The sequence below is a fragment of the Rhinolophus sinicus genome, chromosome X (genome assembly GCF_036562045.2).
Source record: "Rhinolophus sinicus isolate RSC01 chromosome X, ASM3656204v1, whole genome shotgun sequence".
Lineage (NCBI taxonomy): Eukaryota > Metazoa > Chordata > Mammalia > Chiroptera > Rhinolophidae > Rhinolophus > Rhinolophus sinicus.
In genome coordinates, this window is record NC_133768.1 from 36,418,733 (window position 1) to 36,446,092 (window position 27,360).

Consider the following 27,360-nt stretch of genomic DNA (forward strand, 5'->3'; position numbering starts at 1 on the left):
TTCACACAGTACTATATAAATAATCAACTTGGCACAAACCCAATGTCAATGAATGCAAAGTTATTAAAATTCTAGTTCTGTGGTCAGTTGTTTTGATTATAATTATTATGTTTACAATACATGGGAAAAATGAAATTATAATACATTTTTAAATGCATGCATATCCCATAGGATCAACCTTTATCCTGCCACTTACTATAATAGAGTCATCTGCAAAATAGCAAACAAATTAGGCTAACTAGGACCCATTGACAGATGAAATGAAATGAGAGCATAATTGTAGAGTCGATGTAAATGGTACTTAACATCCAGATAAAAGTCACATAAAAACATTCAGTCATTTGAAAATGTCTAACTAGTCTGACTTTCTATAATAGCAGCTAATGATAGATCACATATGATAGCAACAATAGCATATCATAAACTACTAAATGCCAAATTTCAATTAATAATGAAGCACTAGGTGCCTGGTGTAATTAGAAAGAGCCCCAGGCCAGGAGATCCAGGGTCTGGGCTCTGTTCTAAGATGAACAAGCTGAATTTGCCTTTAGTGGCAGACTAAGTGTCTGTCATGCAGGGTGTTATGTGGGGTCGCAGCTCCCGCTCCCCGAATAAGAATGCAGGATATGGTGAGGCCAAAAAGGAACAACAGAGCAATGAATAGCGGGTTCATACCACTATATTCTTGCTGGCGGCCGGGAGAGACACAGGAAGTAGGATCCACATGATCCGCACCATCTACAATCTGCAATCCAGGCTTGCTAGCTCAGCCACAGCAGTTATATCAGTGGCTAATGACTAACCGGTAACAGCTGAAGGCCAACCAGTCACAGCTGACGGCCATCTACTACCCAAGCCAGCACCTTTCCACATGAGGCCAAGAGCCTGGAAACTGCTCTCTGAGACTCTGTCTCCACAATGTCCCAGACTAGGACTAAAGTCTTAGGCATGGTAAAACATCGTTAGAGATCAGCTAGCCAAGCCCCACATTACAGTCAAGAAAACTGAAGCTCAGAGAGGCAAGTGGAAATGAATAAAGGAAACCTCATTTAAAATCATCAGAGTTGGGAAGCCCTGAAGGGAGAGCTCTCACACACTACCACCCACTGCCATCTGCAGACTCCAGCACAAAGAAGCATACCTTGTAATCCCCAACAGGAAGAGGCTTATTTTACTACTCCAGTAGGAGTATAGGGGTGACAGTATATTTTGCAAGATTTAACAATCGAGTTTCTTTTCTTTTTTCTTCTTTTCTTTGTTTCCTTACCCCCCTCTCTGATTCAGTTGCTCTGTTTTCCCAAGATTATACTTTACTTCAGCAGGAGTGTAAAGGTGACAGTATATTTTGCAAGATTTAACAATCTAATTTATTTAGTTGTCTTCTTTTCTTTGTTTCCTTCCCCTCCTCCCTGATTCAATTGCTCTGTTTTCCCAAGGTTATAGACACAGCTTGTTAATCTGGTTAATCACCACAACACAGGCTTAAAAGAAACTGTTTCAGCCCTTAGACCTCTAGACGCCGATAACCAGGCTGCAACTCCCTTGCAATTTTCCAGGTCCCAGATAACATTATCTCGGAATGAACAGAACACTAGGATGCATTTTTCCGGATGTCAGCACCCAGGTATCACCTGACTAACACCCCCTTTCCTTTATTCTGCCTCTTCTTATGTGCCTGTGAAACCTTCTGGCTGTTCTAGGAACGGGGAAGATGGCCTTTGAGACAAGAGTCAACCATCTTCCCAGAATGCTGGCATTTTAAATAAACCTCCTTTTCTTTCCACCAACCCTTGTGTCTCCAACTTTAGCTTTTGTGAGGCAAGCAGCCAAACCCTAGTCTTTCAGTAACAGTAGTAAGGAAGATTTTCTCCTTGACCAGCAACCACCCAGCCAATGGGAAACGCCACAACTCAGCCAATGAGAAGTCATCACCACCCTGAATTCTCATTCTCCTCCAATGGACTTTCACTCATAACGACCCCTCAACGTCCTCCTTTTCTCTATAAAGTAACACTCCCCTCCTTTGTTCTCTAGACTTGCCTATGATTTGCCATAGTTTACATGCCCCAAGTTTTAATTCCTCCACCGTGCCTGAATAAACTCATTTTTACTGGTAAAATAACTGGCCATTTAATTTTAAAGGTTAACATTACATGACAATTACAGTACCTTCAACCGTGGCCCCTGCCCCACTTCTTGTAAACGATTCCTCACATAGAGTGAGAGCAATCATCCACATTTGCTTCTTCCTCATGGAGGTGCTGGGATGCTGACTAGAACTAATTGGTGTGAGTGAATATGTGCTTGCTCATATTTAAAGGAACTCAGTAAATTAACTAGTCTTTGGTGGTTATTTGGGGGTAGGTGTAGTATCAGGCAAAATTATGTTTCGCTATTTGCATAAATCCTCCCAATGCCAGAGTTTTTAAGCAGGTAGGACTGTGTTTCTCAATGGGAGCAGTATTGGCATTTTAGGTAGAACATTCTTTCCAATGAGGGATTGCCTTTCCCCTACTGCAGTGTAATACAGGAACTCAGCTCCCACTCCCCTCACAAGAACACAGGATATGGTGAGGCCAAAAAGGAACAAGAACGGAGCCACAGATAAGGGGTTAATACCACTATATTCTTGCTGGCGGCCGGGAGAGACAAAGGAAGTCTGATCCACACCATCTGCAATCTGCAATCCAGGCTTGCTAGCTCAGCCACGGCAGTTATATCAGTGGCTAATGGCTAACTGGTAACAGCTGATGGCCAACTAGTCACAGCTAATGGCCATCTACAACCCCAGCCAGCACCTTTCCACGTGAGGCCAAGAGCCTGGAAACTGCTCTCTGGGACTCTGGCCCCACACCCAACAAGGGGTCTTCCTGCACCCCAGTCTCGCTGGTGGCCGGGCGAGACACAGGTAGTAGGATCCACACAATCCGCAATCCACAATCTGCTCGCTAACCACACTTGCTAGCCACAATCCGCGCTTGCTAGCATAGCCACGGCAGTGATATTAGTGGCTAATGGCTAACTGGTTACAGCTGATGGCCAACTAGTTACAGCTGATGGCCATCTGATCACAGCTGATGGCTATTAACTACCCAAGCCAGCACCTTTCCACGTGAGGTAGAGAGCCTGGAAACTGCTCTCTGGGACTCCATCCCTACATGCAGAATGTAAAATACATGGTTGGCCTCCAGCTACTCAATAGCAGCAGTACCTTCTGGTTAGGGCTGGCCCCAGGGCAAGGCAATTTAAAACATCAAAATTAATGCAAAAATCCATGAATAAAATATCAAAATGTCAAAATGTTAAATAACGATTGTGGGGACAGAGCCCCAGAGAGTAGTTTATAGGCTCTCGGCCTCACATGGAAGGGTGCTGGCTCGGGTGGTAGATGGCCGTCGGCTGTGGCCGGTTAGCCGATTGGCCGCTGGTATAACTGCTGTGGCTACGAAGGATTGCCGAGGATTACCGAGGAGCCAAGCAGAGCAGAGCAGAGCCGAAGAGAGTGGAAGAGGAGAGCCGAGGAGAGCGGAAGAGAGACGAGGAGAGTGGAGGAGTCGTCGGTCGGTTGGTTGGCGGAAAGGCGGACGGCAGGTCGCGCGTCCGGTGGGCCCAGCCTCCAGTGAGACCATAGTGGTATGACTCCCCTACCTATGGCTCCGTGGGTGTTCCTTTTCGGCTTCACCATATCCTGCGTTCTTATGTGGGGAGCGGGACCAGAGACCCCGCAGGCTGCCCCGCACGACAAATGGCACAGCGAGCAGGGTCTCCCACACGACAATGATAGACTCAGTATTACTGATTTTTCCTTTTTGGTTGTGGGGACAGAGCCAGGAGTGCAGTTTCCAGGCTCTTGCCCTCACGTGGAAAGGAGCTCACTCAGGTAGTAAATGGCCATCAACTGTGACTGGATGGCCATCAGCTGTGGCTAGTTGGCCATCAGCTGTAACCATTGAGCCATTGGCCACTAATATAACTTCCGTGGCCACGCTAGCAGAAAATGGGGGCTAGCAAGAAGATGGTGGCTGAGCTAGCAAGAGCGGATTGCAGTTAGCACGGCAGATTGCAGCTAGCAAGTGGGTTTGGTTGTCAGAGAAGCGGACGGCAGGTTGCGTTTCGTGTGGCTCCTGCTTCCTGTATCTCCAACCCAGTCGCCAGCTAGAATATAGTGGTATGACTCCCCTACCTATGGCTCCGCGGGTGTTCCTTTTTGGCCTCACCATATCCTGCGTTCTTATGTGGGGAGTGGGAGCTGAGACCCCGCCTGACACCCTGCATGACATTGGCTCAGGCTCCAATATGGCTCAGCATGGCAGTACTGACCCTATCTTTATTTGAAATGTTGGCAAGAATTTTTGCATAAATTTTGATTTTTAAAGATATTGCATTAAAATATTACATACCTTGACTACTGAGTTTTGGGGTGCCCCTTAAATTTTGCACCCAACGTAAGTGCTTCACTCACTTCCCTCTAGTCCACTGCTCCCAGTCATTGTGACAATCCAAAATACCTCCATACAATTCCAAAGGTCTCCTTGGATTAAGAACGTCTGAAATAGGGACTGATTTTTCCTCATATAACAAGGAGTTCAGAAAGAGACAACCCAGGCCTGATAACAATGACTCCATAATATCAGTAGGGCTCTAGGTCCCCTTTATTTTTGCTGCACTTACAAGGTGGCTGCTGTGCCCTGAAGAATTGTCTTAGTTCCAGGCAGGAAAACAAAGGTAGAGCAAAGGGCAGGAAAAACATGCCAACTGAGCCTAACTCTTTTAATGAGAAAAATAACTTTCTTAGGAACCACACCCAATAGACCTTAACTCATATGTTATTGGACAGAAGTGAGTCATGTAGCCAGCCCTAGCTGCAAGGAGCCTGGGGATGTAAATATTTTTAAGTGGTCACATCTCCAGCCTGAATAAAACTGGTGTTCTCTCTGTGAGAATGAAGGGAAGGGAGAATAAAAGATGAACAGCTAGAAATATCTGCCATGAGGGCCACATAGGATAATAAATGCTGGCTCTTCTTGGTGACTGCAAATAGTATCTTCTCTGCTTGTAATTTGATGGTTGGCCTGAGCAGAGCATTTTGAGGGTCACTTTTAGAATTATAGATAAAAACTGGAATGTTGTCTTAGTCTGGGCTCCACAAAAGCAGAGCCTGAAACAGGGATTTAGATGTTAAATTTAGATTTAAATGTAGTTTGTTGGGCATACTCATGAGAGAAACCTGGAAGGGAGTGAGGGGAGCAGCCAAGGGAAGGGAAATGAGCCAAGCAAGAATGCATTCTCACATGAAGTTTTGCCTTGGCTGGTTGTACAAGGAGCTATGAGTCTATATCAGAATACAAAGGTGCCTGCCTTGAAGAAGCTAAGCTTTTTACCCTTGTCAAATCAATCAACCCCTTGTGATGAAGGGACCAGGGTAACCTCCCAGGCTTCTCTGGGTGATGCAATGTCCATTGGCCAAGAGCAACACTCCATAGTGGGTTACAGATGTGAACAGTTTGCCAAAGCATTTGTTGCAGCGGGGGCAGGGGGCCACCCTTAATGTGGATATGGGTAGGCACCAAGAGCATCTACTACAAATATTAATTTTGATATTTTCCAAGGAACTGCCTTTATTCCTACTTTTTTGTTTGAGAATGTAAATATATATATATATATATATATATACACACACACACACACACACACACACACACACATACATATATATGGTTATATACAGCTATGACTAAAAGCTATTGGAAAAACTGGCAACGAGTTGAAAATGTCTCATTTTTAAGAAAAATGATTAACAGGTATCGACTTGTTTTGTTGAACCACGAATCTAGAAAGTGCTTTATAATTTGCTATGGGTATTAACCAGGATCCAGTTTGTATTTCACAATCTCATCAGAGCATGTAAATATTTCATAGTCTTAGTGTCTCATTTAAAGCTCAATGAATATTTAATTGAAGTTGACCAACAAAATAACTGAAAGAATTATGTTGCATTTGTTAGGCCTCAAATGAGCCAGCTCTTCATTTTCTCAAGTAGTTGGAAGTTAAAATTATTCCAACTTCATGAAATAGTCTACATAATTTTATAAGTAATTAAAGGGCTACAAAATAGGCTTGAAAGGCACATATTGAGAAAAACATGAAAAGGAATTTTCAGCTTTAAATGCAAAAGAAGTTTAATATATTGTGGTCTACAACATTAGTTATTCAGTAGTGGATTAGTTTCAACTATTGTAAATAACCCTCATATTTTTTTAAACAACCATAAAGTTTATCTCTCCATTCTAGTTCAAAGCATTTGCCCTATTGGGTCATGCAATTTGGATCTTAAAAGCCATTTGGGAACCTGAGAGTTTTAAAATCATTATCATTCTTTGAAAGCTGATGCTTTCTCTAAATGAGTAAAAGTTTGCTTTTCTAATAATTCCAAGTGACAATAAAAGTCTATCAATGACAATGATGGCCTTTAAGAAGATTGGGTCATGAAAGTTGGACAGTCATGGTCACTCTACTCAGCTCTTTTAAATAACCCTCATTTTGACAGAAGTAAAAGTACAATCTTTTCTTTGGCCCTTGCAAATTAAATATTCTAGAATGATGATGTGCAAACACCTATAAGATTGATATTACCAGGAAACCATGTGTGATCCATTCAAGTAAGTTAGCCCAGAAATTGTTTCTGAACTCTGGGTCCAGCACTGAGCCAGGTAATGAAAATAATAATAAATAAAAAAAGGAGAAATGTTGGTCCATGTTCAATGTAGAGATGGCTTCCCGGGAAAGAAGCTTCCCTGTAGTCAGTTAGATTGCCGTTAAGTATCAGAACTGGGCTTCAAAAAAAAATGTCTTCTAATTGATGGACCCTAACACTGATGACATGGGATATGTCACTCTACTGAATTGGAAGACATTTTCATTGGAATCAAAGTATAGCCAACAAATCTATGTTAAGGCTGCTAAAAAACACCTGGTAAACAGCATACTAGGTTTGAGTTCTTTATCTAGTCCTAAATTATTTTTTAATTATAGGACCTAAATAATGTAATAACAGGCTCTTTTTTGGATAACAGAACATGGGGTGGTGATACAGGATTGTCATAAAACACAGCATACCCATACAGCTGCCTTATGGGAAATAACTGGTCACCTTGGGATTTTTTTTCCCCTTTGACCTTAGTCTCTTTTTAAGATATTCAAATGGATTGCCTTTGTCAGCTGTCAGTATGCCAGTATATGTGTATGTTATGTGTACAAACATGCACACTAAAGTTCAGACTCTTGTCAAATAATAGCACCTCTTTCCTTCACTTCTACAATTCTTGCCATGTCACCCTTTGGTCCTCTGATCAGCCTGACCAGACTCTTAGTGTCCAGAGAAGGGAAGCTTATCCTGTCCAGGAGAGGAGATGAGAGAAAGGTTGATAAGCATTAGCCAACAAAGGTGAACATTTGGCATCTTTAAACCGAAGCACCTGGTCAGAAACAGGAGCAGGGATAACTTTTCTTTGTTTAGGGTACTTTTGTTCTTGAATGTGTCTTTTCAGAAGGACTAGCCTTAACATTTACATTGAGGACTCTTATTTTCTCAAATATACTTAATTAGTACATGTAACATTTTAAGATTGCATTTTTCCCAATGTCATGTGACTTACCTGTTTATCAAAAGCTACCCAGGATGGTGTGTCACTTCCCACTTCTTTAGCAAATACACTGTATTTAGGCTTCATCTTTTGCTGGACAAGCAGTTTTCCACCTGTTCCTGGTTTACTTTCACTCACCAGCATGCTAACATTGTTGCAAAAGCCCCAATTTTGAGATTTGTGAAACTTCTTCCTTTCCACCTGTGAACACGAGACAACATAAAATGGCCAAAGTTACCATTTATGACTTTACTTACTTGTTTCAAAAGATAAACACATTGACCATCATTTATTTTTCCCATTACAGAATACATATTAGAGTGGCAAATAATTATGATCAATCTTTATCCATAAAGTTGTGTCACATTTTAAATTCAATTCATTTTAACAAATTCAAAACTTTGAAAAGCAATAATAATAAACCTAATGTTCCATGCTACTTAAAATATTTAAAAATAACTATTGCCGCAAGTGAACACTTAGAACATTAGCTTGCTAACTAGTCTATTCTCCTTATTTGCCAAGAATGCAAACGGGAAAAAAAAATTCCTGTACTTCAGAGTAAAAATGTTTGTTTCCCCACAGAAGTCTAAACATTATTTTCACCAAATAGAGAATAAAATCTTTTCCTCATTAAAATAAACGTAACAGGAAATTCCTCAGAGCTGACATTCTCCTCCTAATTATAGAACCTTGCCCTCCCTCTTCCTCATTTCCCTCCCATCTTTTCTGGGGATCTGGGCATAGAAAGGAAAGTCCAGATAATGCTACCAAAGGCTGGCAAAGTTGTGGGCCAACATCAATTCGCATGCACTGCTAGTAAGAAAGTAAAGCAGAAGATTCCCTCTGCGGAGAAAGATGACAAGGCCTAGCAAAGTGAAAGGTATATGTACCCTACGGCCTAGCAAGTCCACCCCAAAATATATTTTGTGTTGCGCAGGAGGAGCTATATATCAGATGATTTGTTACAGCAGTGTTTGAATGAGTGAAAAGTCAGAAACAATCTAAATATCCATCAATAGCAGAAAAGATAACTCAATTGTGTTTGCTTTATATAAAATGGAATATTAATACAAAGGTCTAAAATTACATGTATCGATATGGATAAATCTCAAAAAAATGTGAAGCAAAAACAATAGGTTCTAAAAGGGCACATAAAATTTCCTCATTCCACATATATAAAGCCTGAAAATATTTTTTAAAATAGTGTTATTTATGGATAATATAAACATGGAAATTATAAGTAGCAAATTCCAGACAATATCCATAATAATGTATTATACAATAAATATCATATATCTTATCATAATGAACAACTGTGTACCCTACAGCCATGTATAAAAAATAAAACATTTCAGGTACAACTGAAGCCCCTTTCAGAGTTCATGCCTTTGTCTCCCTCTCTAGAAGAAACCATTATCCTGAATTTGCTACTTGAACTTGAATCCTTGCCAGGATTATATACAGCCAGGGCTGTAGCCTCTTGCAAAGCATGATGCACTGGCAAGGAAGTCTGAGAGGAACTTCAAAAGGACCATTGTTTCTTTGTCTTTTCTTGTTTCAAGACAACCTACTGAATGAGAGAAAATATTTGCAAGTCATTTATCTGATAAGGAGCTAATCTCTAAAATGTACAAAGAACTCATACAACTTAATAGTAAAAAGGAATTCTATTTAAAAATGGGAACACACAATGGGATTTATAGATGATGTAATACTGAATTGTACACCTGAAATCCATGTAATTTTACTAACAATTGTCACCCCAATAAATTTAATAAAATAAAATAAAATAATAAAAAAAATGGGCAGAGGATCTGAGCAGACGTTTTTCCAAAGAAGACATACAGATGAACAACAGACATCCGAAAAGATGTTCAACATCACTAATCATCATGGAAATGCAAATCAAAACCACAATGAGATACTACCTCACACCAGTTAGAATGGCTATTATCAAAAAATAACAAGTGTTGGTGAGGTTGTGGAGAAAAGGGAACCCTGTGCACTGTTGATGGGAATGTAAATTGGTGCAGCCAGTATGGAAAACAGTATGGAGGCTCCTCAAAAAACTAAAATTAGAGCTGCCATTTGACCCAGTAATTCCACTTGTGGGTATTTATCTGAAAATGAAAACACTAATTTGAAAAGATATATGCATCCCCTGTGTTCACTGCACCATTATTTACAATAGCCGAAACATGGAAACAACCTAAGTGCCCACCAATGGATGAATGCACAAAGAAAAATGTGGTATATATAATGGAATATTATTCAGCCATAAAACAGAATGAAATCTTGCAACGTGTGAAAACATGAACGGACCTTGAGGGCATTATGCTAGGTGAAATAAGTCAGACAGAGAAAGACAAATATCATATGATCTCATTTATAAGTGGAACCTGGAAAAAAACAAAACAAAACAAAAAAAACCTGAGCTCATAGATACAGAGACAAGATTGGTGGTTACCAGAAGTGAAGGGTTGGGGGTGGTGGGCAAAAGGAGTAAAGTTATAAAAAATTTCCAGTTATAAAATAAATAAGTCATGAGATGTTATTTACAGCATGGTAACTATAGTTAATAATAGTGTATTATATATTTGAAAGTTGCTAAGAGAGTAAATATTAAAAGTTCTCATCACAAGGAAAAATTTTTTAACTATGTATGGTGACGGATGTTAACTAGATTTATTGTGGTGATCATATCTATATATATAGATATATAGATATATAGATATAGATATAGATATAGATATAGATATAGATATAGATATAGATATAGATAATATATATAACATATATATATAAAATCATTACATTGTACACCTGTACCTAATGTAATGTTATATGTCAATTACACCTCAATAAAAATAAAAATTAAAATACCCAATAGTAAAAAGAAAAGGCCTCATTTCCTCTTAAAGTGAAGGCAGCCAGGAAGAATGGGGAAGGGCCTGAGCAGCCCTGCCCTAGGGAGCCAGGCCACAACAGCCGCACTGAGCAGATAAACCGCCCAGCTTGACGGCTACGGGAGGAAAGCTACAGGCAGTGGTTAGGATGGTGAGCTGCAGCCTGGCTCTGTCCCTTACAGAATCCATTGCCAACACTTCTACCAGCCCCCCAATGCCGCCACCTGCACACACACTTGGTGATATCTCTTGGAGGAGTGAAGGGTCCCAGCCCCTCCCCAGCCCAGGATTCCAGTGCTGGGGAGAGAAGTCCCCATAATTTCTGTCTGTGAAAACCAGTGGAGATTATGACCGAATGATACAGAGGGCGGCTCCTCTTAAAAGGACCACACACAGACTTACTCACCGACAGAATCACTGGCTCAGAGCTCCAGCGCTGGGCAGCAGCTGGAGAGGTGGCAGGGACATATGGGGTGGGGGGGGACTGAGTTGTCTGGCTTTAGGACAGGGGCTGGAGGGGCAACTTTCTCCTGGATGGAGGAGCTGAGGGAGGCCACTGTTTCTTTTTTGAGCCCTCCCCATTCCCTGCGTGCAGACACAGGTGGCCACCATATCTGAGTCTTCATCAAACTGGCTAATGCCATTCATTCGTCATGCCCTGGTCATGCCCTGGTTCTTTGAGACCCCACCCTGCCCAAATTTCAGGCACACCCAAGCCACTTCCAGCGGCTTTTTCGTAACAAACGGCCTGCCTTGGCTCATGCTGCAGACTTTCCTATGGTCTCTCAAAGGCTCTCAGAACCCAGACAAGCAGCAGCTGACTTGAGCATGCCCTGTATCTCTGGCTGAGCAGCCGAAAGCCCAGCACTAGCAGGAGCCGGCCTTGGTTTGAGGCTTAGCCTCTCAAGGCGCTTCCAAGCACAGCACGGGTGGTAGCCATCTGCAGATTTCTTTATGGCTCCTGCCTGGTGGCCCCAGAGGGGCACTCACTGCAGCTGAACTTGACGTGTAGCAGGTACCCTCCCAGGTATCCCTGGGGATGGCGCCGCCTGTGGCCAGCTTCTAAATGAGATGGAGCATCACCCAGCTGCCTCCAAGGACAACACAACCAAGGGACAGAATGGGCAGGTACCAGAGTCCTGCTGAGGCAGATCCTGCTCTGTAGGGCCAGCCCTTGTACCACAACTCCTCCACTGTAGTCACTCCTCACAACCAGTGAGCCTGAGGGTCAGTCCCTCACACTGATGTGCAATTATCAACCAAGGCGAAACTATAAAAGGAAGGCACACACAACTCATACAATGGACACACCTGGAGTGTGCCACTGAGCCCCCACAGCACACCTACTTCATAAGGCCACTCTACTAAGACCAGAAGACATACTGTATTTCCCCGAAAATAAGACCTAGCCGGACAATCAGCTCTAATGCGTCTTTTGGAGTAAAAGTTAATATAAGACCCAGTATTACATTATATCATATTATATTAGACCCATTCCTATAGTAAAATAAGACCGAGTCTCATATTATATTAATATATTATATTATATTATGTTATATTGTATTATATTATTATATTATATAAGACCCAGTACTATATTATAGTAAAATAAGACTGGGTTTTATATTAATTTTTGCTCCAAAAGACACATTAGAGCTGACTGTCCAGCTAGGTCTTATTTTCGGGGAAACACAGTAGCAGCCCTACTTAATACATAGAAACAAACATAGGAAGGCAGCCAAAATGGGGAGACTAAGAAACATGTCCCAAATAAAAGAACAGAATAAAGCTCCAGAAAAAGAATTAAACAAAATGAAGACAAGCAATCTACCAGATGGAGTTACAAATACTGGTTATAAGGACTCTCAATGATCTCAGGGAGAACTTCAACAAAGAGATAGGAAACATAAAAAAGAACCAGGCACAAAAAATGAATCCAATAATGGAAATGAAGAATACATTACAGGAAATCAACAAATTACATGAAGCAGAAGATCAAATCAGCAATTTACAAGATATGGTAGCCAAAAACACCCAATCAGAACAACTAAAAGAAAAAGAATCCAAAAAATTGAGTAAACTTTAAGGGCCCTCTGGGACAACCACAAGCATACCAACATTCACATCATAATGGTACGAGAAAGTAAGGAATTGAAAACCTATTTGAAGAAATAATGACAGAAAGCTTCCCTAACCTGGTGAAGGAAATAGATATACAAGCCCAGAAAGTGCAGAGTACTAAACAAGATGAACCCAAAGAGGCCAATACAAAGACACATCATAATTAAAATGGCAAAGGTTAAAGACAAAGAAAGAATCTTAAAAGCAGCAAGAGAAAAGCAGTTAGTTACCTACAAGGGAGCTCCCATAAGACTATCAGCTGATTTCTCAACAGAAACTTTGCAAGCCATAAGGGATTGGCACGAAATATTCAAAATTATCAAAAGCAAGGACCTAGAAGCAAGATTCCTCTACCTAGCAAAACTATCATTTAGAATCAAAGGACAGATAAAGAGCTTCCCAGACAAGAAAAACCTAAAGGTGTTCATCACCATCAAACCACTATTATAAGGAACGTTAGAGGGATGTCTTTAAGATGAAAAAAAAAAAAAGAACAATAAAATGGCAATAACTACCTACCTAACAATTACTTTCAATGTAAATGGATTAAATAATCCAGTCAAAAGATAGAGGGGCTCAATGGATAAGAGAACAAGACCCTTACATATGCTGCATACAAAAGACTCACTTCAGATAGAAAGATGCACAGATTGAAAATAAAGGGATGGAAAAAGATATTTAATGAAAATGGGAACAAACATGCAAATGAAAGTTGGAGTAATAATACTTATAGCAAACAAAATAGACTTTAAAACAAACACTATAAGAAGAGACTGAAAAGGACCTAGTAATTCCACTTCTGGGTATTTATCTAAACAAACTGAAAATGCTACTTCAAGGGGACGTGCTCATCTATATGTTCACTGCAACATTATTTACATAAGCCAAGATATGAAGGCAACCTGGGAGTCCTTGAATGGATGAATGGATAAAGAAGTGATACATAGATTCAATAGAATATTACTCGGCTGTAAAAAAGAATGAAATCTTGCCAACTGTGACAACATGGATGGACCTAAACGGTACTGTGCTGAGTGCAGTAAATCAGACAGTGAAAGAGAAATGTCATGATTTCACTTATAGATGGAATCTAAAGAACAAAATAAACGAAACAGAGACAAACTCATGGATACAGAGAACATTTGGTTGAGTGCCAGATGGGAGGGGGTTGGAGATAGGTGAAAAGGGTTGTTTAACATTGGTTGTTATGCAGTAGTCATAGGGATGTAGGTTATAGCATAAGGAATATAGTCAATAACATTGTAATAACTATGTATGGTATCAGATGGGTACTAGATTTATCTGGGTGATAGATGGGATGGGGGTTGGGGGCAAGGTGAAAAAGGTGAAGAGATTAAGAAATACAAATTGGTAGTTACAAAATAGTCACAGGGATGTGAAGTATAGGGATATAATCCATAATATGGTAATAACTATGTATACTTCCAGGTGGGTACTAGTCAGGGAGATCACTTCCTAAATTAAAAAAATGTCTAACCACTATTCTGTACACCTGAAACTAATATAAAATAATATTGAATGTCAATTCTAATTGAAAAATTAAAAAGAGGGGGTAAGATAAAGAAGAATAAGAGGTTCAAATTTCCAGGTATAAAATAAATAAGACTTAGGGATGTAATGTATATCATAGGGAATATAGTCAATAATATTGTGATAGTGTGGTACAGTGTCAGATGGTCGCAGGACTTATCATGGTGATGACTTCTTTAGCATAGGGAATATAATCAATAATGAGGTAATAACTCTGTATAGTGCCAGGTGGTTACTGTTGAATAACTATGATGTACACCTGAAACTAATATAATATTGTATGTTAGCTATATTTTAATAAAAATCTTGTAAAAAAAAGAATGGCAAGAATTAGAAAGTTGGATGATATCAAAGGTTGGAGAGGATATAGGGAAACAGGAATCCTAGTACTTTGTTGATGGGGAAGTTAACTGTCATTTTGGGAAGCAATGTAGTACTACTTGGAAAAATTGGGATGTGTATTCCTTCTGATTCAAGAATCTCACTCCTGGTTATATAACTCAGAGAAATTTTCATGGTAGCTAATAAATAGATATATATGAGGATGTGTCATGATATTTTGGGGAACTTGGTGGCAACCTAGACATCCGTGTTGATGGAATGCATAAGAATATATGGTTTAATGGGTAAGTACACTATGATGGATGTTAACTTCACCTCACTGCTAAGAAGAATAAACCAGATGTATTAGCTCAGGCTGACATAATAAAATTGCATGGACTGGGTGGCTTAAATAACAGGAATTTATTTCTCACATTTCTGGAGATATGGATGTCCAAGATAAAGGTGCTAGTCAATTTAGTTGCCCAGTAAGGACTCTCTTTTTGGCTTGTACACTGCCCACTTCTCACTGTGTCCCCACATGACAGTGAGAGAGAGAGAGAGAGAGCAACCTCTCTGGTGTCTCTTCTTAATAAGAGCACTAATTTCATCATGGGGGCCCCACCCTCGGGACCTCATTTAAAACCTAATTACTTCCCAAGGCCACATGTCCAAATACCATCACATTAGAGCTGCAACATATAAATTTTGGAGGGACACAATTTATTCCATCGCATCAGATGTGCATACAGCAACACAGACAGATCCCTAAAACATATTGTCAGGTGAAAAATAAATTATATATATGGCCCACAATATAATTTACATATTTTTTAAAAATGCTACATATTTTATAAGGATACATACAAATTCAAGAATGTACAAAGATATTTGTATGGAAGCCTATATAAAGTAGAGAGGGAATGATGAGGAATAAAATTACATAAAACATGAGAGAGACCTTGCACAGATTAATGATGATGTTGTGCCAGAAATGGAGGAACAGAATTATTTCACTTCTTTGCACCTAACATTTAAAAATACGATGGGTTGGAATGAGAGGTGAAATGCAAGCAGACTAGACAAGCTGCTAACATAGCTAAGCAGACAAACAAGGTAAAAAAAAAAAAGGCCTGCACAAGGGTGAAGACAATGGGAATGGAAAGAAAGGAACATCCTAAAAAACAGGGACACTCAATGTTTGAGGAAGGGTAAGATTGATTGTTTGTTTTCCCAAATCATTTTAGACTGATATTTTTGTAATATGCAATAAATTCCAATAAATTGAAATAAAAAACTGATATAAAAACTTACAAGCCCACTGATCATACCTTAGATATCATGGCAAATTGTTATATAAGTTTCTATATAACATATCAAGTCAAATTACTATGTAAGTTTCTAAACAGTCCCAATGTCACAAACACACATCACACTCTGAATAGCACTGCTATGGTAGACATCAAGTAAAGAAATCAACATCTATGATTGGATGTATTAAGAAAGATTGATTAGAAGGTGACTTAAAAGATTTATGTCAGCCTCAATTCCACTTTGAAAGTGGGGGGGGGGGGAGGAAGAGGAAAAATAACAAGGAGGACAAAGTACTTCCACCACCTGGCTCCTTAGCCTACATACAGCACAGCTCCCAAGCATGGTTCTAGCAGCACAGACTGTTTCTCATTTCTGAAATTTCTGAAGGAGACTAAACTAGTGGATTGAGCCTGAAGCACCCTCAAAAAGACTAGCCCTTCCTTTCTTGGTCACCATCACAACAGCAAGGGGAAGAAAAGGAACTGGAAGAAGCAAAGGGTAAATGAGGTATACCTATCAACCTACCCATATACATAGGCGACTGCTATGAAGTCTTGTCAGCCCATTTTTATCCAGGTAGTCACAATGCCTAAGAATACCACATAAACACGTCATCAAAATGGCGGCGTGAGGTGAGCCTCTGTAAAGCTTCCCTGGAATTTACAACTAATCGAACAACAATAACTCCACAAAGGACTCCCTGCACAGCAGACAGGCAAGACGAAGAGGCCCACTACTAAATTCACCTAAAGGTGGGCGAATCACCTCAGCGTGGGAGGAGGGAAGAGAGAAGTGCAAGAGACAGAGCTGCCCCGATGCAGGACGCAGACCTACCTCAGTGCTCCGAGCTCGCTGCATCCCGGAACTACTGCAGCTGCAGGAGAGGGAAGAACTCAGACTGCTACGAATACGCTTATGGCCCACAGGGCTGAGAGAGCACCATATAACATGGCTCAACACAACATTCACGGAAGAGACCTCGGAGAAAAGACTGAGGGAAGAAGGCTGACAACAGTGGTTTAAGCCTTCACTACCGAGCAGAGAACGGAAGCCTTAGGCACTGAGACTAGCCGCCCCCTCCCTACCCTCCCAGAGCTCGCACCACCCCCACCTGCCCGATGCTAGAAGCAGAACAGTAGCAGTGTCAGATCAAAAGAACAGAATATTTGCTGTACTGAGAATTGTGGAACACAGACACAGATTCGCAGCCAAACTAGTTCCGGCAAAGGGGAGGGAGCTGGGGAAGCAGGACTGGCTGTGGTGGTGGTTCGCTGCCATAACTCGGGGCCACCTCTCACAACTCACCCCGCCCCTGGCCCCACCTAACTCAGCAGATACCTGCAGGAGTAAACAGAACTGCTGAAACATACGAGCTCTGAATCTGGTTCAGGAAGAGCTTTGGAACTTCAAAAGCTCTCTGCATACCCACATAGACACTGTGCCCCGTGACCCAGGCGAACTATTAACAGAGAAGAAGCCTGTCTCCCAGGGAATCCCCCCACTGTGTGAGAAGCTGCAATAGTGCAGAGAAAACATAGCACTACTGTGTGAGAGAGAAAAAAAAAGTCTGCAGGCGGAGAGAAAATAAAACATTCTACCAACATGTACTGGAAAACGAAAAAAAGACCTCTTCCTATCAACCTGTTGCAGAAGCAACTCCTGTAGATGTCTAGGAAGAGAAATACTAAATCGGTAATTGCCATGAATAACCAAGGCAACAAGACAGCTCAGAAAGAAAATGAAAAGTCTCCAGAAAAGGAACTTAAAGATATAGAAATATGTGACTTAAATGACAGAGAATTCAAGATTGCAGTTCTGAAAAAAACTCAACAAGATGCAAGAAAACACAGAAAGGCAGTTTAATGAACTCAGAAACACAATCAAAGAACAACATGAGCATTTTATGAAAGAGATTGAAATTTTAAAAAAGAACCAAATAGAATTTCTGGAGATTAAGAACTCAATAGAAGAAATTAAGAATGAAATAACCAGCTTAGGTAGTAGAGTTGACCAGATGGAGGAAAGAATCAGTGACATCGAAGATAGAAACCTGGAAATGACACAGATGGAAGAAGAAAGAGACTTGAGACTTAAAAGAAATGAAAGAACTCTACAAGAACTTTCTGACTCCATCAGAAAGAGCAATATAAGAATAATGGGCATACCAGAAGGAGAAGAAAGAGAGAAGGGAACAGAGAATATATTCAAACAAATTGTTGATGAGAACTTCCCAAACTTGTGGACAGAACTGGATCCTCGAATCCAAGAAGCAAATAGAACACCTAATTACCTCAATCCCAACAGGCCTTCTCCAAGGCACATTGTATTGAAGCTGTCTAAAATCAACGACAAAGAAAGAATCCTCAAGGCAGCCAGGGAAAAGAAGACAGTAACTTACAAAGGAAAGCCCATTAGATTATCATCAGATTTTTCAGCAGAAACTCTACAAGCCAGGAGGGAGTGGAACCAAATATTCAAACTATTGAAAGAGAGAAATTATGAGCCAAGAATAATATATCCAGCAAAGATATCCTTTAGATATGAAGGAGGAATAAAGACCTTTCCAGACATACAGAAGCTGAGGGAATTTTCTAATACACGACCTGCACTACAAGAAATACTAAAGGAGGCTATTCGACCACCATCAACAGGGACAATTTGTGGCAACCAAAACATAAAAATGGGGAGAGTAAAGGCCTGAACCGGAATATGGGAATGGAGAAAGTAAGCGTGCTGAAGACAATGGAATACTCTAAATATCAAACTTTCTTTTACATAAACTTAAGGGTAACCACTCAAAAAAAATCCAGAACTGAAATATATACTGTAATAAAAGAAGAAACAGAGGGAAACATCATAGAATACCACCACACAGAAATAATAGACAACAACAAAAAGGCAAAGAAACAATGGAGACACAGCCTTACCAGAAAACTAAAGATAGAATGACAGGAAATCCTCACATATCAATAATCACCCTAAATGTAAATGGACTGAACTCACCAATAAAAAGGCACAGAGTAGCAGATTGGATCAAACAACTAAACCCAACCATATGCTGTCTCCAAGAGACACATCTCAGCTACAAGGACAAGCATAGACTCAAAGTGAAAGGGTGGAAATTGACACTCCAAGCAAATGGTACCCAGAGAAAATAAGGTGTAGTCATACTGATATCAAATGAAACAGACTTCAAGGTGAAAAATATAACAAGAGTCAAAGATGGACATTTCATAATGGTTAAAGGGACTATACAACAAGAAGACATAAGAGTCATCAATATTTATGCTCCCAATCAGGGAGCACCGAAATATACCAAGCAACTACTAACAGAACTAAAGGGAGAAATTGACCAAAACACAATTATACTAGGGGACTTAAATACATCATTGACAGCTATGGATAGATCATCCAAACAGAAAATAAATAACGAAATAGCAGCCCTAAATGACACATTAGATGAAATGGACATAATTGACATATATAGAGCACTTCATCCTAAAACATCAGACTATACATTCTTTTCTAGTGTACATGGAACATTCTCAAGGATAGACCATATATTGGGACATAAAATCAGCCTCAGCAAATTTAAGAAGATTGAAATCATACCAAGCATATTCTCTGATCACAAGGCTTTGAAATTGATATCAACTGCAAAAAGAAAGCAGGAAAAAACACAAATACATGGAGATTAAACAACATACTTTTAAAGAACGACTGGGTCAAAGAAGAAATTAGAGGAGAGATCAAAAGATACATAGAAACAAATGACAATGAAAATACATCCTACCAAAATTTTTGGGATGCAGCGAAAGCAGTTTTAAGAGGGAAATTTATATCATTACAGGCCTATCTCAACAAACAAGAAACATCCCAAATAAATAACCTCATGTTACACCTTAAAGAACTAGAAAAAGAAGAACAAGTGAAACCCAAGGTCAGCAGAAGAAAGGAAATAACAAAAATCAGAGCAGAACTAAATGAAATAGAGAACAAAAAGACAATAGAAAAATTAATGTGACAAAGAGCTGGTTCTTTGAAAAGATTAACAAAATTGACAAACCCTTGGCTAGACTCACTAAGATAAAAAGAGAGAAGACACTAATTAACAAAATCAGAAACGAAAAAGGGGAAGTTATCACAGACACCACAGAAATACAAAGGATCATCCAAGAATACTATGAAGGACTGTATGCCACCAAATTCAATAACCTAGAAGAAATGGACAAGTTCTTAGAAACATATAGCCTTCCAAGGCTGAACCATGAAGAACTGGAAAATCTAAACAGACCGATCACCAGTAACGAAATTGAATCAGTCATCCAAAACCTTCCCAAAAGCAAAAGTCCGGGACCAGATGGCTTCACTAGTGAATTCTACCAAACCTTCAAAGAGGATCTAATACCAATCCTGCTCAAACTCTTCCAAAAATTTGAAGAAGTGACAGTACTCCCTAACTCATTTTATGACGCCAACATTACCCTGATACCAAAACCTGGTAAGGACAACACACACAAAAAAAACTACAGACAAATATCTCTGATGAATGCAGATGCAAAAATCCTAAACAAAATTCTAGCAAATCAAATACAACAATGCATTAAAAAGATTATTCATCACGACCAAGTGGGGTTCATCCCCGGGGCACAAGGATGGTTCAACATCCGCAAATCCATCAATGTGATACATCACATAAACAAAATAAAGGACAAAAATCATATGATTATATCAATTGATGCAGAAAAAGCATTTGACAAGATACAACATCCATTTATGATTAAAACACTTAATAAAATAGGTATAGAAGGAAAATACCTTAACATAATAAAGGCCATATATGACAAGCCCTCTGCTAATCTCATAATTAATGGAGAAAAACTGAAGCCCTTTGCTCTACGTTCAGGAACACGACAGGGCTGTCCCCTATCACCTCTGCTTTTCAACATAGTGTTGGAAGTCCTTGCCAGAGCAATCAGGCAAGAGAAAGAAATAAAAGGCATCCAAATTGGGAATGAAGAAGTTAAATTATCACTCTTTGCAGATGACATGATGCTATATATAGAAAACCCTAAAGACTCCACCAAAAAGCTATTAGAAACAATCAACGAATACAGTAAAGTTGCTGGCTACAAAATCAATGTACAAAAGTCCATTGCATTCCTATATACTAACAATGAAATCTCAGAAAAGAAATACAAAAACAATTCCTTTTGCAATTGCAGCAAAAAGAATAAAATACCTAGGAATAAACTTAACCAAGGATGTGAAAGACCTATATGCTGAAAACTATAAGACATTTTTGAAAGAAATTGAAGAAGACACAAAGAAATGGAAAGACATTCCATGCTCATGGATTGGAAGAATCAACATAGTTAAAATGGCCATATTACCCAAAGCAATATACAGAGTCAATGCAATCCCCATCAAAATCCCAATGGCATTTTTAAAGAAATAGAACAAAAATCATCAGATTTGTTTGGAACCACAAAAGACCCCGAATAGCCAAAGCAATCTTAAGAAAAAGAACAAGACTGGAGGTATCACACTTCCTGACTTTAGCTTGTACTACAGGCTACAATAATCAAAACAGCATGGTATTGGCAGAAAAACAGACACATAGACCAATGGAATAGAATTGAGAACCCAGAAATAAAACCACATAAATATGGACAGATAATTTTGACAAAGAAGCTAAAACATACAATGGAGGAAAGACAGCCTCTTCAATAAATGGTGCTGGGAGAATTGGATAGCCACGTGCAAAAGAATGAAACTGGACTGCTATCTGTCACCATGTACCAAAATTAATTCAAAATGGATCAAAGACTTAAGCATAAGGCCTGACACAATAAACTGCATAGAAGAAAACATAGGTACTAAACTTATGGACCTTGGGTTCAAAGAGCATTTTATGAATTTGACTCCAAAGGCAATGAAAGTAAAAGCTAAAATAAACGAATGGGACTATATGAAACTTAAAAGCTTCTGCACAGCAAAAGAAACCATCGACAAAATAAAGAGGCACCCAACTGAATGGGAGTAGATTTTTGCAAACAGTGCCTCCGATGAGGGGGTAATATCTAAAATATACTAGGAACTCATGAAACTCAACAACAAAAAAACAAACAACCTAATTGAAAAATGGGCAGAGGACCTGAACAGACATTTCTCCAAAGAGGACATACAAATGGCAAATAGACATATGAAAAAATGCTCAACATCCCTATCACCAAAGAAATGCAAATAAAAACCACAATGAGATTTCACCTCACCCCAGTTAGAATGGCTATCATCAACAAGACAAATAGAAACAAGTGTTGGAGAGGCTGTGGAGAAAAAGGAACCCTCATACACTGTTGGTGGCAATGTAGACTGGTGCAGCCGTTATGGAAGGCAATAGAATTACCATATGACCCAGCAATCCCTCTCCTGGGTATCTACCCAAAAAATCTGACAACATTTGTCCATAAAGACACGTGTGCTCCAATGTTCACTGCAGCTTTGTTTACGGTGGCCAAGACATGGAAACAACCAAAATGTCCTTCGATAGATGAATGGATAAAGAAGTTGTGGTATATATACACAATGGAATACTATTCTGCGGTAAGAAAAGATGATATAGGAACATTTGTGACAACATGGATGGATCTTGAGAGTGTAATGCTGAGTGAAATAAGTCAGACAGAAAAAGCAGAGAACCATGTGATTTCACTGATATGTGGTATATAAACCAAAAACAACAAAAGAACAAGAGAAACAAATGAGAAACAAAAACTCATAGATACAGACAATAGTTTAGTGGTTACCAGAGGGTACGGGGGTGGGGGTGGGGGGGGAGATGAGGGTAAGGGGGGGTCAAATATATAGTGATGGAAGGAGAACTGACTCTGCATGGTGAACACACAATGGGATTTATAGATGATGTAATACAGAATTGTACACCTGAAATCTATGTAATTTTACTAACAATTGTTACCCCAATACATTTTTTTTTAAAAAGAATACCACACAACAGGGCCTTTTTATTTTAAACATAAAACCACTAGTGCTATGAAAATTGCAGAGAAACCACAATATATAAAATTCAGAAGGTAGTTCACTCAAGTTCCTGCTAAATTGATAAGCAATTTCTCTATCCAACGAGTATTAGCTAGGTAACTTCCTAAATATTGCCAATTTTTTGCTAAATAAATTAAAATTAGCCAGACCTAACTCTTAGGAAGAATACTTTAGCATGAAAGGAACTATTATTAAAACCTTTCCAAAACTCTTGGCTTGTGAGTTATGAATTCACACATTCAAACCAAAAACAAAACACACACACACACACACACACACACACACACACACACACATTCTTTAACGTTCAGTAATGCCAATTTCTACTGTCATTCTAATCAGCACAGCATGCAAAATTCCATTTCTGTACTACTGGAGTATTAACTTGAAATTTCAATTCAAAATTCAATACCTTAGAAACTAATTGCTTGAGGATTCGTTTGGTATGATGTGAAATTCCATAAAACACCTGTTTCAAATGTTTTCTCCTCCTGACACAAACACACAAGCTGATATTTGCTACATTATAATCTCTTAGTATCACATGTCAACCAGCCCTTTGACCTAGTGACTGTGAAATGTTGCTGTCTCAGTCCAAAGAAATCAGACAAATGTCTTAGCAAATAATAAAGTCAGTTACATACTATCTCCAGATCCAGCACCCCTTGATATCTCAATTTCTAGATCCCATCACATTTATGACATAACTATTGGAAAAACAGCAACCAAATCCAGACTCTCCTTGATGTTTCATATCAAATTAATAGCTGATATCACCACCTCTTCCATGTTGCTAAAGATTGGAACAGCAATTTTATCACATGGTTGGATTGATTAATGAATAATCAATAATTTGTCAGGACCACTACAGAAACCATAAAGCTAACCCAAACTGAGAATCAGGCTATAGTCATCAGCACGAGTTTATCCATTTATAACCTCTCTTTCAAAGCACATCAGAGTCTCTTTGTTTCTTTCTAGGCAGAATTCCAAAGCCCAGATGCTAAACAACCATATGACAAAGGCAGGAAGAGTGAGGTGCTTGGTAAGAAACTGACAGCTCATTAGAGCCACCATGAGCTAGAAGTCTATCTGCAGATGTGAATATGATTCCGGTAGCCATAATAGCTAACATATGTAGCCCTGTTCTAAGTACTTTAGAAGCATTAAATTCTTTTAATTTCTCAGAGCAAATCTCTGAGTAGGTTTTATCATTATCTCTATTTTATAGATGGGGAGACTCAGGCACAGAGTTTAAGTAATTTTTCCAAGCTCACTCAACTGGTATAGGTGATGAATTCAAGAGGTAAACTCAATACCTGAGCCCTTAAGCATTAGGCCTTGCATTGTTTGTGCCCTTTCAGAGAAAAGTAATAGGTCTTCCCTTGTTTAAATCATCAGGGTTGAATTAATACTTTTGCTTTTGACAAACGTATTAATGAAAATGACCACCATGACCTGGAAGGGAGGGATTAGATCAGATCATTGTACCTAGACTCAACCCCTTAAAGCAGGACATATATTAGAGAGTGATGTAGAAACCCTTTTATAGCCACCAGCAGTTACTGGAAATTTGGGAACTGAAGAGAGCCAACTAACGTTTAACATTTCAATGTACATTAACAATACTTTTCTAACTACCCCGTTTCCCCGAAAATAAGACCTAGCTGGAAATCAGCTCTAATGCGTCTTTTGGAGCAAAAATTGATATAAGACCCAGTATTATATTATATTATATTAATTATATTACATTATATCACATCATATTATATAAGACCCAGTTTTATAGTATAGTAAAATAAGACCAGGTTTCATATTAATTTTTGCTCCAAAAGACGTATTAGAGCTGATTGTCCAGCTAGGTCTTATTTTCGGGGAAACATGTTACTTCTTGAGGTTAGTGGAAAATATGATATAGAATTACCTGTAACTATCATTCTTAGATATTCCTGCCTGATCAGGTTTAGGACTAGTTTGCTTCTGTTCCGTGAATAGATTTTTTTTCTCCCTTCATATCATATTTATTTTAGAAATTCATTTTCTCTTTTCTTCTTTTCTGTACTTTTACAGAGAAAAAGAAGTCACTCAGCAAACATTGTGAACCTCCCAGAGAAAATAACAACAAAATTGCTTCGGGTATAATGGGATCTTAGAGTTCAGAACCATAAGAGCAAGAAAGCTATCATTACTTATTGATAAAGCTAAACTACACAAAAAGATACCCCAAATGTAAAAATTTTAAAAATCCATGCCAAAAAAACTTCAAACATTTTTAAGCTACTTTTCTTCTCTTTCCAAACCTAACCTGGAAAAGTATTGTGCTAATAATGATTCTTAGCCATGAACTCATTCTAACAATAAGATTGATGTTATATATTTAATAATGTATTTAAATCAGTAGAGTGGAAAATAAAATTTAAATTAATACAATCTAGAGAGATATACAGTGCCTTCCTCAGAAAACTCTGATTTTTTTCTAAATAATTCAACTCAAAGCACCAATCAATAAAAAGAATTCTAAAGATTTCGCCAAGTCAATTAAAATCACCGGCTCATTGCATCCATTCCCAAATTCCTTCTTCCTTGCCCATCTCCATTCAGAAGTCAGAAAAGGCCAAATACTCCACTTGTTTCCTCAGCTTCTTTTTCAGAAGTGTGTTCTGGGATTCTGGAAAAGGCTCCTGTCCTCTTGAGCCAAGGGAAAAATTCAGGTGATGCTGTCCCTAGGTCATCTCTTCTTGTCTTCAGATGTATACATGATGCCAGGAGCTGCAGCATCCAACTTGGGATCATGGGCAGGAATGTGGAAAGGACTTTAGAGATGCTGCTGCAGACAAAGCTGAGCCTTTAAATGTATGCCAGCAGCCACCTACCTCCAAACTTCCTGCTTGGTGAAAAAAATCAATCCCTGCTTGTTTAAGCCTCTACTGGTTAGGTATGCCATTGCAGTAGAAAGCATTACAAACTAATAGATTTAGTCTCTAAAAGCTGTGCTTTAATGCTTTTTTACAGAATATTATTATTAAGTGATCTACAGGGTAATTTTCTTTATACATTGAGGAAAATAAATCTCTTCTCAAACTTTGCAAAAATAAATAGAAAAAATAAACAAAAAACTTTGAGTGCAACAAATATTAGTAAAATATATCACCTTCACTGACTTAAGGGATCCACTTGAGATTAATTTTAAAATTTGTAGAGAGGGGCAACTGGTTCCACAGAGACCAGAAGAACAGAAAAGCTAAAGGCAGCTGTGAGTTGTATACACATGGGCAGTTCGTCTTCAGATGGAAACCAGGAGTTCATGATCAGGCCCACTACGTTCTTTATGGATATTATGAAGGAAAGTCTACCTCAAGGTAAAACTAGGGAATTTTTCATGGGATAAAGAGAGGGAGAGGGAGAGGGGGAGGGAGAGGGAGAGTCAGAGTCAGAGTCAGAGTCAGAGTCAGGGGTAGGTAGGCTGAAGTGAGCTCCTCATAACATTGAAGTTCAGAACACCTATAATAACACACTGGCTATAATAGCATCTGATGGAAACTTATGGTCAAAAAAGTTGACACCAGAAAACGAAGTCTGTGCAACAGTCTCATGTGACTTCCCTCTCCCACCCAGCAAAGAGTCTGTAGGCTTTAGAGACCATGGACCACTAAGGGTAGGACCTATGGATTCCAAAATCCTGGGTCAGAGTGAAAAGGTGGGATACAATATAACACAGCTTCCAACTATACTGAGTAAATTGCTAGAGACTTACAGGGACAGAGGCAACCTCATCCCATAGCTGTGAGGACAGTGGATGACAGAAGCCCAAGGGTGGGAGAGGGTGGTGATTCTGTAATTGTGCTCAGTATGTTTTAGGACTGGAATCTGAACATCTTCATCAACAGTCCCATCTTCATCAACAGTCCCTGATCCCACAATAGTAAGGATTAAAACAGAACTTACAACAATCTGATACTCATGAAAATCATATTTAAAAGTGGGAAAGGTATAGGGACCTAGGTGGGAATGAGGTTTCCACACTTCATTTCAAGTTGTAAAACACTAATAGTAATCAACCACAGTCTACAGAAGTCTACACATACATATTGTACATCTATAATAACCACTGTGAGAACTACACTAAGATACACTGACAAACACTATAAATTAACCAAGATGGAATCCTAAAAAAATATTCCAGTAACCCACAGGGAAGACAAGAAAAGAGAAACAAAGGAAAAGGCAGAAAATAGATAATAATATATCAGACTTAAGCATTAACATATCAATAATCACCATAAATGCAAGTGATTACATTTACATTAAATACATTAATCAAAAGAGATGTGCAGAGTGGATTAGAAAAGCATGACCAACTACATGCCATTCACAGGAAACTCACATCAAATTCACTGGCATAGGTCAACTGAAAGTAAAAGGATGGAAAAAAATATACC

General features: G+C 39.1%; 1 protein-coding gene across 1 annotated transcript in view; it reads right to left on the reverse strand.

Moving 5' to 3' along the window:
* EFHC2 (EF-hand domain containing 2) overlaps positions 1-27,360 on the reverse strand; it is a 269,975-nt gene that overhangs the window by 209,505 nt on the left and 33,110 nt on the right. The window contains 1 exon segment of the mRNA XM_074323645.1: positions 7,656-7,844. Coding sequence (XP_074179746.1) covers positions 7,656-7,844 — 189 coding nt within the window.